The sequence below is a fragment of the Pangasianodon hypophthalmus genome, chromosome 20, assembly GCF_027358585.1.
Source record: "Pangasianodon hypophthalmus isolate fPanHyp1 chromosome 20, fPanHyp1.pri, whole genome shotgun sequence".
NCBI classification, from domain to species: domain Eukaryota; kingdom Metazoa; phylum Chordata; class Actinopteri; order Siluriformes; family Pangasiidae; genus Pangasianodon; species Pangasianodon hypophthalmus.
Window position 1 is genome coordinate 21604176 of NC_069729.1, and position 14607 is coordinate 21618782.

Below are 14607 nucleotides of genomic sequence, written 5' to 3' on the forward strand. Positions count from 1 at the left end.
TGATTATAGAGAGTGTGTGATTATAGCGAGTGTGTGATTATAGCGAGTGTGTGATTATAGCGAGTGTGTGATTATAGCGAGTGTGTGATTATAGAGAGTGTGATTATAGCGAGTGTGTGATTATAGCGAGTGTGTGATTATAGAGAGTGGGTGATTATAGAGAGTGTGTGATTATAGTGAGTGTGTGATTATAGAGAGTGTGTGATTATAGTGAGTGTGTGATTATAGAGAGTGTGTGATTATAGCGAGTGTGTGATTATAGAGAGTGGGTGATTATAGTGAGTGTGTGATTATAGCGAGTGTGTGATTATAGAGAGTGGGTGATTATAGTGAGTGTGTGATTATAGCGAGTGTGTGATTATAGAGAGTGTGATTATAGCGAGTGTGTGATTATAGCGAGTGTGTGATTATAGAGAGTGTGTGATTATAGAGAGTGTGTGATTATAGTGAGTGTGTGATTATAGCGAGTGTGTGATTATAGCGAGTGTGTGATTATAGAGAGTGTGTGATTATAGCGAGTGTGTGATTATAGCGAGTGTGTGATTATAGAGAGTGGGTGATTATAGTGAGTGTGTGATTATAGCGAGTGTGTGATTATAGCGAGTGTGTGATTATAGCGAGAGTGTGATTATAGCGAGTGTGTGATTATAGAGAGTGTGTGATTATAGCGAGTGTGTGATTATAGCGAGTGTGTGATTATAGCGAGTGTGTGATTATAGCGAGTGTGTGATTATAGCGAGTGTGTGATTATAGAGTGTGTGATTATAGAGAGTGTGTGATTATAGCGAGTGTGTGATTATAGAGATAGTGTGATTATAGCGAGTGTGTGATTATAGCGAGTGTGTGATTATAGCGAGTGTGAGATTATAGCCAGTGTGTGATTATAGCGAGTGTGTGATTATAGCGAGTGTGTGATTATAGAGATAGTGTGATTATAGCGAGTGTGTGATTATAGCCAGTGTGTGATTATAGCCAGTGTGTGATTATAGCGAGTGTGTGATTATAGCGAGTGTGTGATTATAGAGTGTGTGATTATAGCGAGTGTGTGATTATAGAGAGTGTGTGATTATAGTGAGTGGGTGATTATAGTGAGTGTGTGATTATAAAGAGTGTGTGATTATAGAGAGTGTGTGATTATAGAGAGTGTGTGATTATAGAGAGTGTGTGATTATAGAGAGTGTGTGATTATAGTGAGTGGGTGATTATAGTGAGTGTGTGATTATAAAGAGTGTGTGATTATAGAGAGTGTGTGATTATAGAGAGTGGGTGATTATAGAGAGTGTGTGATTATAGAGAGTGTGTGATTATAGCGAGTGTGTGATTATAGCGAGTGTGTGATTATAGAGATAGTGTGATTATAGCGAGTGTGTGATTATAGCGAGTGTGAGATTATAGCCAGTGTGTGATTATAGAGAGTGTGTGATTATAGAGAGTGTGTGATTATAGAGAGTGTGTGACTATAGAGAGTGTGTGATTATAGAGAGTGTGTGAGTATAGAGAGTGTGTGACTATAGAGAGTGTGATTATAGCGAGTGTGTGATTATAGCGAGTGTGTGATTATAGAGATAGTGTGATTATAGCGAGTGTGTGATTATAGCCAGTGTGTGATTATAGAGAGTGTGTGATTATAGCGAGTGTGTGATTATAGTGAGTGTGTGATTATAGAGTGTGTGATTATAGAGAGTGTGTGATTATAGCGAGTGTGTGATTATAGTGAGTGGGTGATTATAGTGAGTGTGTGATTATAGAGAGTGTGTGATTATAGCGAGTGTGTGATTATAGTGAGTGTGTGATTATAGAGAGTGTGTGATTATAGTGAGTGTGTGATTATAAAGAGTGTGTGATTATAGAGAGTGTGTGATTATAGAGAGTGTGTGATTATAGCCAGTGTGTGATTATAGAGAGTGTGTGATTATAGTGAGTGTGTGATTATAAAGAGTGTGTGATTATAAAGAGTGTGTGATTATAGTGAGTGTGTGATTATAGTGAGTGGGTGATTATAGTGAGTGTGTGATTATAAAGAGTGTGTGATTATAGAGAGTGTGTGATTATAGAGAGTGTGTGATTATAGTGAGTGTGTGATTATAGTGAGTGGGTGATTATAGTGAGTGTGTGATTATAAAGAGTGTGTGATTATAGAGAGTGTGTGATTATAGTGAGTGGGTGATTATAGTGAGTGTGTGATTATAAAGAGTGTGTGATTATAGAGAGTGTGTGATTATAGAGAGTGTGTGATTATAGCGAGTGTGTGATTATAGAGAGTGTGTGATTATAGTGAGTGGGTGATTATAGTGAGTGTGTGATTATAGAGAGTGTGTGATTATAGAGAGTGTGTGATTATAGAGAGTGTGTGATTATAGCGAGTGTGTGATTATAGAGAGTGTGTGATTATAGAGAGTGGGTGATTATAGTGAGTGTGTGATTATAGAGAGTGTGTGATTATAGAGAGTGTGTGATTATAGAGAGTGGGTGATTATAGTGAGTGTGTGATTATAGTGAGTGGGTGATTATAGTGAGTGTGTGATTATAAAGAGTGTGTGATTATAGAGAGTGTGTGATTATAGCGAGTGTGTGATTATAGAGAGTGCGTGATTATAGTGAGTGTGTGATTATAAAGAGTGTGTGATTATAGAGAGTGTGTGATTATAGAGAGTGTGTGATTATAGCGAGTGTGTGATTATAGAGAGTGTGTGATTATAGCGAGTGTGTGATTATAGTGAGTGTGTGATTATAGAGAGTGTGTGATTATAGTGAGTGTGTGATTATAGAGTGTGTGATTATAGAGAGTGTGTGATTATAGAGAGTGTGTGATTATAGAGAGTGGGTGATTATAGTGAGTGTGTGATTATAGAGAGTGTGTGATTATAGCGAGTGTGTGATTATAGAGAGTGTGTGATTATAGTGAGTGTGTGATTATAGTGAGTGGGTGATTATAGTGAGTGTGTGATTATAGTGAGTGTGTGATTATAGTGAGTGGGTGATTATAGTGAGTGTGTGATTATAAAGAGTGTGTGATTATAGTGAGTGTGTGATTATAGCCAGTGTGTGATTATAGCCAGTGTGTGATTATAGAGTGTGTGAGATTATAGAGAGTGTGTGATTATAGAGAGTGTGTGATTATAGCGAGTGTGTGATTATAGCAAGTGTGTGATTATAGCCAGTGTGTGATTATAGAGTGTGTGATTATAGAGAGTGTGTGATTATAGCCAGTGTGTGATTATAGAGTGTGTGATTATAGAGTGTGTGATTATAGCGAGTGTGTGATTATAGAGAGTGTGTGATTATAGAGAGTGTGTGATTATAATCAGTGTGTGATCGTAGTGTGTGATTATAATCAGTGTGTGATTACAGCTACATACACAGGTGTGTTATAAATGGACTGGATTCTCCAGTGTGTTACATTCAATCACAGTTTATTTCTTTTCCTAAAATATGGCAAAATAATTGGCAGTAATGAGGGATCATTAGAGAAACGAAAGCAAACTAAGCACTTCTTTAAATTTTCGTGAAAAAAATTCACTAACATAAACCGTGATCAGTAGCTACATCTTCACTAAACGCAATCATTAATATCCCAATCAAAATATTAAACTCATAAGTAATTAATATTATACTATTGGCATGTACAGCAGATGAAATAATAATATTAATGTAGTTGAAATTAATAAAGATTAAATGCAGGAAAGAAGAACTGTACCTTCATATTGGCAGGGAAAAGATACAAATAATATTTTCGTCTGTTTCGAAAAAATATTGTAGAAATTACAATTGCATTTCTATCTATAATTATGAGCTAAACTGTAGTCAAAGCCCTCACTGTATTTACAAAAACAAATTCATCTACTCATAGTATTTATTCATTTTTATGTCCAGTATCACATTTTAGGTGTCCAACATTTTTAAGAAAACCCCATTCTCTTCAAACAACTCCAAATTACAACGATAACAATAATAATAATAATAATAATAATTATGATAATAGGGACCAGCATGTTTAAGTATTAAACATTACCCAGGGTTACTGCACAGCCTAAACATCATAACTTTCAAAAACTAAAATAAATTTAAGACACCGGAATACAAAATCAGAATAATCCAATTCATAATTAAGCTGTTAGAGAAATTTGTGATGCAAAAAAATTGCAGATCACAGATTCTTTTATTTTTGGCCAAATGACGTGCTTATTTCTTCTCTTTCTTTTTATCCTGAAACAAATGTAGAAGAAAATAGAAAAATATGACATTAATTATTAGAATGAACTAAAACATAACAAAATTTCAGCTGTAAAATATCAGAATTTAATAAATGAGCATGCTGAAACGGTGTTAAATATATTCAAGCTGTTAAAGAATTATTTTCTTTTGTTCAAATCCTCACACAGTACATTCACAGTTTATTAAAGCTTTAAAAGACTGAATTAAATTGATTTTTTTTCCTTCAGCGTTCTGATGTATGGTCATATTGAAAGGGAACATGCTTTATCGTGTGTGTGTGTGTGTGTGTGTGTGTGTGTGAGATATTAAAGCATCATTACATTAAAAACACAGGCATGGTTAAAGTACCTTCTCGTTCATAGCCAGCAGGATCATGAGCTTTCTGAAGATGGTCACAAAGTCCAGGAACAGATCCACACAATGCCTGCAGAGAAAATAATACAAACCTTTAATAAACTCATCGATAAACTTCATAACAGAGCTGAATTTATATTAAACATGCGTGTATATTTATATAAAACTCGGTTAAAGCCGTTAGCTGGAATGTACGGAGGTGTGGCTGGGGACCAGGGCTGGGCGATTTGACCGTGTAATATCGATATCATGATAAATTATGATACGATACACTTTTACTATCGAGTATCGAGATTAATTTGATAATTACGTTCTTCTATTTCGAGTGTGAGACCTTTTTATTTTTTTGCATTGTTTATGTTTATTGCAAATAATAATAATTAAAAAACAAAATCGAGTGTATAATTTTTCTACATAATCTCTATTTCGTTCAGCGCGAGTGTTCCTTCGCTTACCGAGAGTCCGGATTCCTCGAGAGAAAAAAAAAAAGTCGGATTCAGTTCTGAGTTATGCTGCAGTTTTACTGTCGTACACTCGACTCAGCCTCGTGTGGTGTAACGGCGGTAAAGCTCGCTCACCAGATGTAGTCTTTATCCCCCATCTCCGCTTTCTCAATGATCAGCTGAGTGTCAAACAGCACGAACCCACACATGATGGCCAGAGCGATGTACATGTGAGCCTGAAAACACAGACGCAGAGGAAAGCGCTAACTCTCGTGCAGTCGGGATGATATTACTCACACACACACACACACACACACACACACACACACACACTGCACTAACAGTTACTGAATAAAATTCTGCAGCTCTAAAAGCGGTCGCTAAATAAAACTCTCCTCTTAAACATTCAGTCAGCGTTAGCGTTCACCTTAAAGAGCGCGACGGAGCCGATGAACATGTTGAGGACAGAAACCAGCAGCAGGATGGACAGACCAGACATCAGAGTACCTGCAACACACACACACACACACACACACATTATACACACTATACACACTATACACACACACATTATACACACACACACACACATTATACACACTATACACACACACATTATACTCACTATACACACTATACACACTATACACACACACATTATACACACTATACACACACACACACACACACATTATACACACTATACACACACACATTATACTCACTATACACACTATACACACTATACACACACACATTATACACACTATACACACACACATTATACTCACTATACACACTATACACACACACACATTATACACACTATACACACTATACACACACACACACTATACACACTATACACACACTATACACACTATACACACACACACTATACACACACACATTATACACACTATACACACTATACACACACACATTATACTCACTATACACACTATACACACACACACATTATACACACTATACACACTATACACACACACACACACACTATACACACACTATACACACACTATACACACACACATTATACACACTATACACACTATACACACACACATTATACACACTATACACACTATACACACACACATTATACACACTATACACACACACAGGCCGGACAGAGCACCTTACAGAGGAAACACAACATACGTTCACGGCTGTCTCCTAAACCGCTATTGCTCAAGATAGAAAAAAGAAATAAAACAAACCAAGACAGTAAAAAAAAAAAATAATAATAATAAAAAAAAATAGGAAAAAAGAAAATCAAAGAGACACAAAAAAAAAAAAAAAAAAAAAAAAAAAAAAAAAAAAAAAGACAGACAGACAGGAAGTCACAGACAGGAAGTCACAGACAGGAAGTCACAGACAGGAAGTCACAGACAGGAAGTCACAGACAGGAAGTCACAGACAGACATATTTATAGATGTTTACCTCCCAGGAACAGGTAACTCCTGCGCTGAGCGTAAAGAGCACTCAGAGTGAAACAGACGAAAATGACCGAGGTGCCGAGGAACGCCGTAATGATGATGCTACACACACACACACACACACACACACACACACACACACACACACACTCTTAAACTCTAAACTATTATTAACTATTATTAAACACATTACACTGTAGCACATTCTACTCCATTAAGGGTTCATACTGTGGTCATACAGTGTGTGTGTGTGTGTGTATGTGTGTGTGTGTGAGAGAGAGAGAGAGAGAGAGAGAGAGAGAGAGAGAGAGAGAGAGAGTGTGTGTGTGTGTGTGTGTGTGTGTGTGTGTGTGAGAGAGAGAGCATGTGTGTGTGTGTGTGTGTGTGTGTGTGTGTGTGTGTAAAATACCTTGGGTTAATACTAATCACATAATCCATGGCAGGTCCGAGTCCCAGACCTGTAACACACACATTAATAACTATAACAATAATAACACGAGGAATAAGACTTCATTACATCACAGCGCTGCTGAGTTCTGCACTGTGATTGGTCAGAAGGTGTTTAATTGGTCAGAAGGTGTTTAATTGGTCAGAAGGTGTTTAATTGGTCAGAAGGTGTTGATTAATTTTCTATAACAGCAGCTCTGACAGGACTGCAGCTACAAATCGCACCTTATCGTTTCTATAGTAACGGTTCTATAAAAATTATAACGTTCTTTAATAAATAACAAAAAGCTGGTAAATTGCTGTGGTATAAGAAGAATAAAACACACAGGGACGCACTGTAACAGGAAAATAATCAACTTCAGGGCGGTAACAGTTACTCTGCATGATCACACCACCTGTCGTTGATTATTTTACTGTAAGCGCAGCGCCCGCAGTGTGTTGTGAGTGATGAGGATGATGATGAGGAGGAGGACCTGTGAGGAAGGCGAATGCAGAGAGAATAGCGAGTCTCTTCTTCTCCGTCTCGGGGCTGTGAGGAGTCACAGAGAGCCACACCATCATCGCCAGGGAACCCAACACGGACAGCAGCCCGCCCTGACATCACACACACACACACGCACACACATACACATACACACACACACACACGCACACACACGCACACACACGCACACACACGCACGCACACGCACGCACACACACGCACACGTTAAGGTTTATTAACGTAAACACAACTTCAGCGGGAAACGGAAAAACACCTTCATACTCGCTGTGTTTGTTCATTACACGGGGTACAGCACGATGAAAAAATCTATATTCTGAAGAGACAGAAAAAAGAAAAGAAAAAAGACAGGAAAGGAAAACAAAAAAGACAGGAAAAGAAAAGAAAAAAAAGACAGGAAAAGAAAAGAAAAAAAAAAGACAGGAAAAGAAGAAAAAAAAGACAGGAAAGGAAAACAAAAAAGACAGGAAAGGAAAACAAAAAAGACAGGAAAGGAAAAGAAAAAAGACAGGAAAAGAAAAGAAAAAGACAGGAAAGGAAAAGAAAAAGACAGGAAAGGAAAAGAAAAAACACAGGAAAGGAAAACAAAAAAGACAGGAAAGGAAAAGAAAAAGACAGGAAAGGAAAAGAAAAAAGACAGGAAAGGAAAAGAAAAAGACAGGAAAGGAAAAGAAAAAGACAGGAAAGGAAAAATATTGGCACCCTTATAACACAGGACAGTCCTGTACTGAAGAATAAAATGCGGTGTCCGGTATCGAGGTGATTTCTCCCGTATCCTCGCTCACAGCGGTGAGAAAAACACAATGATCAATAAATACAAAAAAATGCTTTTATCTTATATCACATTAAGTCGCTTGTGTCCAGCCCACAACCTGCAGGAAACTCCGCCCACTTTCTCAGGTACTGTTACGTGGTGGAACACAGGTACGGGTAGATCTGCGTCTGGCTCTGGGACTCGTGCATGTTTTACCTGAAAGAGGCGCGTGACGACGTGGACGTACGCTCCGGCCGCTGCCACGAACATGCACAGGGATAAACTGGCGTACACATTCTTCAGGTGCTGCTGAGTGGAGCGGGAACTGAGGAGAATAAACAACAAACAAAATAAATAAATAACAACAAAAATACAGGATTAGAGACGAGCAAAGATTTCAACCTTTAGTTAAAATATTTTTTTTTTAAAATACAACTTAGATGTGCGTGTGTGTGAGTGTGTGTGAGAGTGTGTCAGAGTGTGTGTGTGTGTGTGTGTGTGAGAGAGTGTGTGTGAGTGTGAGTTAGTGTGTGAGTGTGAGTGTGAGAGTGTGTGAGAGTGTGTGTGTGAGAGTGTGTGAGTTAGTGTGTGAGTGTGTGAGAGTGTGTGAGAGTGTGTGAGTTAGTGTGTGAGTGTGTGAGAGTGTGTGAGAGTGTGTGTGTGAGAGTGTGTGAGTTAGTGTGTGTGTGAGAGTTAGTGTGTGAGTGTGTGAGTTAGTGTGTGTGTGTGTGAGAGTGTGTGAGTGTGTGTGTGTGTGTGTGATTAAGTTACATCTGGGAGAACTTGAAGAGGGCGTCGAAGTTGATGTTGCGGTCGAACACGTTCATCTTCCCGCTGTGTGGATGCCGAGTTAATTCCTGCACGTGGAAAATAATTCATTTTATTTAGTTCATATTTAAGAACACGCCCCCAACACTGACTCCTCCCACCTACTGACTCCTCCCCCATTCTGACTCCTCCCACACAGGCACTGACTCTCCTCATTCTTCTACACTTTCACTTTTCATTCTGTGTCTAGCTCTTACCATGTTAAAGTTAAATCTTTAGTGATGTATAATTCTATGTAGTCAAATGAGATTGTATTACACACTCAGCACTCAGTACTCAGTAGTCAGCACTCAGTAGTCAGCACTCAGCACTCAGTACTCAGTAGTCAGCACTCAGTAGTCAGCACTCAGTAGTCAGCACTCAGTAGTCAGCACTCAGTAGTCAGCACTCAGTACTGACTGTGACACTCGGACTGCACTACGCCACGGTGCGGTGTTCAGGTGAATTATTAACACAGGAAGAGGTTAGGGAAATAAAAGCTGAGCTAATGAACACACCGAGTCGTGTGTATACTTAACTAATCATTCATTTCAGCTCTACTCCTCTGCGCGTGTGTAGATATTTAACGGTATTTAATAATATTTAATATGAGCTATGTGGGCGTTTACTCCAGCGTTAGCGTTAGCATTAGCAGGCTAGCATGAGCAGGCTGGTTTCAGATTACTTTCTGCGACCTGAGCCAGCACAGCCACACGCTTCAGCCACAACCGCTGTTTTAATGGAATATTTGTTTATATTTAAAACATGTTTCAATTCTGTATAACGTTTTAAAATGTTGTCAGTTTAGCATTAGCGGCTAACGGCTAGCAGGTGTCAATCACTTGCGGGTTGTTTTTACTCCATAGCGCTGACGCTTCTCGAATTTTCCTCACAAACAGCTGCAGCTACGCGGCACTGCTCGCTAAAATAATTCAACTGATAGTAAAATTATGAACTGAAAGCGCGTACCTGGGTCAGTTTTGTGTGTTTTCACTCCTCCGTGTCGGTTCCTGCTCTTTACGGCCTCGTAATGTTTTCGTAGCTGCGTAACTAGCCGTGAGTCAGTGCATTAACGACCACACTGCGCATGCGTACACGGCGCAGGGTCCAACATGACTGCGCATGCGTGAGCGGAGGAGCCGAGTGTTGTGACTGCGCATGCGTGAACCGAGTAAGCAGAACGTATTACTAGTATTTCACGGTAATTACATCATCATGAAGGTTTAATTGATAATATTCAAAAAATCTAATAATATTATCTACAGTAAATCATCGGGCGTCGTTTTTAACCTTTAGGGCGTCACTTAGGGAGTAATGTAGAAATTATTTAACTGAATTATTGAAATGTAGAACTGCTTCCAAACAAAGTTATCAATTCATTCATTCTGTTTATAGTTTTATTTCTTTATTTATCATCAGACAGTTTGAACATCCACAATAAAACACAGTAGCAACATCATCATGGTTATGTAAAGTACATATGAATAAAGTGTGAAGCCACAGAGCCGTTGCACTGTTCAGTACCAGTGTGTGTGTGTGTGTGTGTGTGTGTGTGTCACCTAGAAGCAATCATTTGCATAAATTTGCTTCATTTTGCATCCCTATGTATTTGCATTTCTGGTCAGACATGTGAGCGCAGGAAGCCTACAATACACTCTTTTATAAAATGAGTTTTATTCTTACGAGACTCAGGAATCGGAGTTCACAAATATGACTCCGGCTACAGCAGGCCTGGATTTCATCCACTCTAGTGCTATATAATTAACAGAACTTTTGTGTTTAACGTTCAATAAACTGGCACAGCGTTAATGTTGTGTGTTACGGCATTATAACATTTCAGTTTTATTAGCTTAGATACGATCTGTAGACTATTAAATAAGATCTTGAAGCTGTTTTATCAATAACACTACAGTACGACTCCACATGCTAGCATTTAGCACTGAGGGTTAAACATACTTCATACAGATGTTTCTATATTATTTAAAAGCATTAAAGTTCTGTAATCTGTGATAATCCCCATAAACCCTGAGAGACAATAAATAAAATAAGATCCTCATTCTCTAATCGACTCTGTATATAATTCAGTACAGCTAATCTACTTTCTAAAACTGTAAAGTTTACACACATATATAGAATAGTGTTTCACTGTTTTGACACATTTCTGCTAACTCCTAGCATGTACGCTAACTCTTTACAGCAGTGGAAATTCAACATCGCTGGATAAATCAACACAAAACACAAAAGAGTTCAAAATAATCCGTGTTTCTTCTTGCTGTCCAGCTGCCTCCACTGCGGCAAAGCGTTAAACTCAGCTTTAGACATCTGGAATACGGAGACGAAATCCTCATCTGACAGATGTTTCTGTACCAGAGAGAGAGAGTGATAGAGAGATAGACAGAGAGAGAGAGAGAGAGAGAGAGAGTGATAGAGAGATAGACAGAGAGACAGAGCAAGAGAGAGAAAGAGAGAGAGAGTGAGTGAGGTAGACAGAGAGAGAAAGAAAGACAGAGAGATAGACAGAGAGAGAGAGTGAGTGAGATAGACAGAGAGAGAGAGTGACAGAGAGGGAGAGAGAGACATGTACATTTAAAAGTTCAATACTTTATGAAGGGGATGTTTTCAGGTTGACATTTTATCTATCTATCTATCTATCTATCTATCTATCTATTTATCTATCTATCTATCTATCTGTGTCTGTCTCTTTGTCAGTCTGACTGTCTATCTATATATCTATCTCTCTTGTTATGTCTCTGTCAGCCTGTCTGTTTATCTGTCTCCATGTCTATCTATCTATCTATCTATCTATCTATCTATCTATCTGTCTGTCTCTCTGTCTGTCTCACCTCTCTGCGGGCGGGGTCGACTCCCTCTGGAAGCTCCTCAGCTGATTTGTTGATGAGTTCCTCAAGAGGAAAAGGCTGATACACTCGATTGTCCTCGTCTGCAGAGCTGCTCTGATCACCGCTCACTCCCTGAACACACACACACACACACACACACAAACACACACACTTTACCCCACGCTGCTCTGTCATTGTAATTATGATGTAATTAGGTGGTGATGGATGTACAGAATGACGTATAAAGGAAAGAGGTATACGTTAACGAGTCCTGCTGCCGTGGCGATGTTGACCGCGTCTGTGACCACGCCCAGTTCCTCCCTCAGCTGCTCGTAAGTTTTCCCGCCCTGACACACAACACACACATTTCCACGTTAACCAGAGACACCATGAAGACATGAACACACACAGAATAATGTGGTTAGTTCCAGGTTCCTGTTGTAGGGTTCTACATGGAACCTTTTCCTCCCAGTGAGACAAACTGAAGAAGCAACACCACTTTCCTCATTTACATCAAACTTCACATTTTATCTCTAAAACCATACGGTAGTGTTTAAACTAAAATATACTGTAAAGCTTTAAACTCGAACTATCCGTCTGTCTGTCTCTCTCTCTCTCTATCTGTGTGTCTGTCTCTCTATCTGTCTGTCTGTGTGTCTGTCTCTCTATCTGTCTGTCTGTCTGTCTCTCTATCTCTCTCTCTATCTGTCTGTCTGTCTGTCTGTCTGTCTGTCTCTCTATCTGTCTGTCTGTCTGTGTGTCTGTCTGTGTGTCTCTCTATCTGTGTGTCTGTCTCTCTATCTGTCTCTCTATCTGTCTGTCTGTGTGTCTCTCTATCTGTGTGTCTGTCTGTGTGTCTCTACCTGTCTGTCTGTGTGTCTGTCTCTCTGTCTGTCTGTCTGTGTGTCTCTACCTGTCTGTCTGTGTGTCTGTCTCTCTGTCTGTCTGTGTGTCTCTACCTGTCTGTCTGTGTGTCTCTCTATCTGTCTGTCTGTCTGTGTGTCTCTACCTGTCTGTCTGTGTGTCTCTACCTGTCTGTCTGTGTGTCTCTACCTGTCTGTCTGTGTGTCTCTCTATCTGTCTGTCTGTCTGTGTGTCTCTACCTGTCTGTCTGTGTGTCTCTCTATCTGTCTGTCTGTCTGTGTGTCTCTACCTGTCTGTCTGTGTGTCTGTCTCTCTATCTCTCTGTCTGTGTGTCACTCTACCTGTCTCTCTATCTGTCTATCTGTCTCTCTCTCTCTATCTATTTCTCTATCTGTCTGTCTGTCTCTCTATCTGTCTGTGTCTCTCTCTCTCTCTCTCTCTCTCTCTCTCTCTCTCTCTGTCTGTCTGTCTGTCTGTCTGCAGGAGAAACAGACTCTACACTCTTACCCAGTTTAGAACACTAAGCAGTCGTTCTGTCGTCTCTCTGGTTCTGTGTTGAACTCTACAGCAGAGTTTCCCTCATAAAGGGCTCCAAGTAGAACCTTTAGAGCTTTTTCTAAGACTGTATGCAGTGCGTAAACTGTATGAACTGTATAATCTCTGTGTGATTTGAATATTAATGAGTGAGTTATGAATATTAATCTCACACTCCACTTGCTCGGGTCCCAGGCCAGGAACCAGCCGGTGAAGGTCGGAGGTTCGAAGCCCTGTTTAATGAGAACGATGGGAGTCTCGGGGTCTCGCATTCCGGGATGCGTGCGTAAGTATTCCTGACACGTGGTGATGGATTCCTTCTTCTCCGTGTCATTCGCCTGAGCTCCGATCCACAGGAACACCTGACACACGTTTATCATCTTTTACTTTCATTTTTTCATGTAAATGTATAGGCAACTTTTATATATATATATATATATATATATATATATATATATATATATATATATATGTGTGTGTGTGTGTGTGTACTTCTTTATTTTATTATATCAAAATTTATATTTTATTTTAATTAATGCACAACACATTATCATTTCATTGTACATTTTTATTTTATTTAGATTTTAATTTAGAACCTTACTGTACTGTAACCTTACTGTAGATGGTATTTTCTATTTTGTTAAACTCATTTAAAGTGATTTTATATGCATTTAATTTTCTAAATGTTATTTATCATATCAAAATTCTATGTTTTATTCTACATGTTATTATTTCAAAAATTATTTTCATGCCATTTCTAATGATTAAAAATAATAAAGTAATTAATAAAGGTTAGAATATGATTATTTTAGGGAGGGATTATTTGAATGTATGGTTGCTGCAGGTGTGATAAAGCCGTACCTGATCCCAGGTGTCCAGCAGCATGACGTCGGTCTCGTTCAGGTCGTCCTGAGTGAACTGAGAGATTTCAGTGACGATGAACTTTCCTGTTTTATTCGAGCACTCGAACAGACGCGGCTGATGATCGGTCATGGCCTGCTGCAGCCTGAGGGAGAGAAAAAACACTCGGTTATTAAACACTAAATGTCTTTTCTCCTCGTCTTCGTCTGTCTCATTACTTCATTATTGGAGACAGAGACAGAGATTATGTGTGTGAGAAATTTAAAACTATAATCTCCAGTTCACACACTCTTCACTTCACATTACTGACATGAGATTAAAATATTATGTCCAAAACAGTAAAACATTTAATCCCTTAATAATGCATCACTTTTTACCTTTTTTCGTTTGCATACGGAGTTTTTCCTCCCAGAAGCTGCCAGAATTCGATGGGTTCCTGTCCCTCAGCCATGATTTCCTCAGAAAGCCCTCTGCCGAGGAAAGCGCTCACCTCTTTAGCCATCGCTCTTTCATCTCCACTCGAGCC

The 14607-nt window shown here is 39.0% G+C and overlaps 3 protein-coding genes across 3 annotated transcripts in view; 1 reads left to right on the forward strand and 2 right to left on the reverse strand.

The window, feature by feature from the left end:
• The window catches only part of poc1a (POC1 centriolar protein A), a 256921-nt gene that overhangs the window by 175054 nt on the left and 67260 nt on the right, over positions 1-14607 (forward strand). The gene's annotated exons all lie outside the window — the stretch shown is intronic.
• tegt (testis enhanced gene transcript (BAX inhibitor 1)) lies at positions 3393-10109 on the reverse strand. Its single transcript, XM_053227024.1, has 10 exons — positions 9952-10109; positions 8947-9032; positions 8392-8500; positions 7393-7513; positions 6882-6930; positions 6477-6574; positions 5440-5519; positions 5148-5248; positions 4564-4639; positions 3393-4206 (listed from the first exon to the last, which is right to left on the reverse strand). Exons 2-10 carry the CDS (start codon positions 9000-9002, stop codon positions 4183-4185), a joined length of 714 nt encoding a protein of 237 aa, XP_053082999.1. The 5' UTR covers positions 9003-9032; positions 9952-10109; the 3' UTR covers positions 3393-4182.
• Positions 10373-14607, reverse strand: part of avil (advillin) — an 18420-nt gene continuing 14185 nt past the window's right edge. The window contains exons 15-20 of the mRNA XM_034302274.2: positions 14459-14607; positions 14082-14226; positions 13394-13582; positions 12083-12169; positions 11826-11954; positions 10373-11343 (exon numbers count right to left, since the gene is read on the reverse strand). Of these exons, the coding sequence (XP_034158165.2) occupies positions 11230-11343; positions 11826-11954; positions 12083-12169; positions 13394-13582; positions 14082-14226; positions 14459-14607 (813 nt within the window). The 3' untranslated portion in view covers positions 10373-11229. The remainder of the gene's footprint in view (positions 11344-11825; positions 11955-12082; positions 12170-13393; positions 13583-14081; positions 14227-14458) is intronic.

What these genes read in the sequence shown, in the direction of transcription:
- tegt (XM_053227024.1), bottom strand. Translation starts at nt 9,002, where the DNA reads ATGAACGTGTTCGACCGCAACATCAACTTCGACGCCCTCTTCAAGTTC. An exon ending in GTGATTAGTATTAACCCAAG is followed by an intron (nt 6,575 to 6,881) that starts GTATTTTACACA and finishes GTGTGTGTGTAG; the next exon opens with CATCATCATTACGGCGTTCC. An exon ending in GAGTTACCTGTTCCTGGGAG is followed by an intron (nt 5,520 to 6,476) that starts GTAAACATCTAT and finishes TGTGTGTTGCAG; the next exon opens with GTACTCTGATGTCTGGTCTG.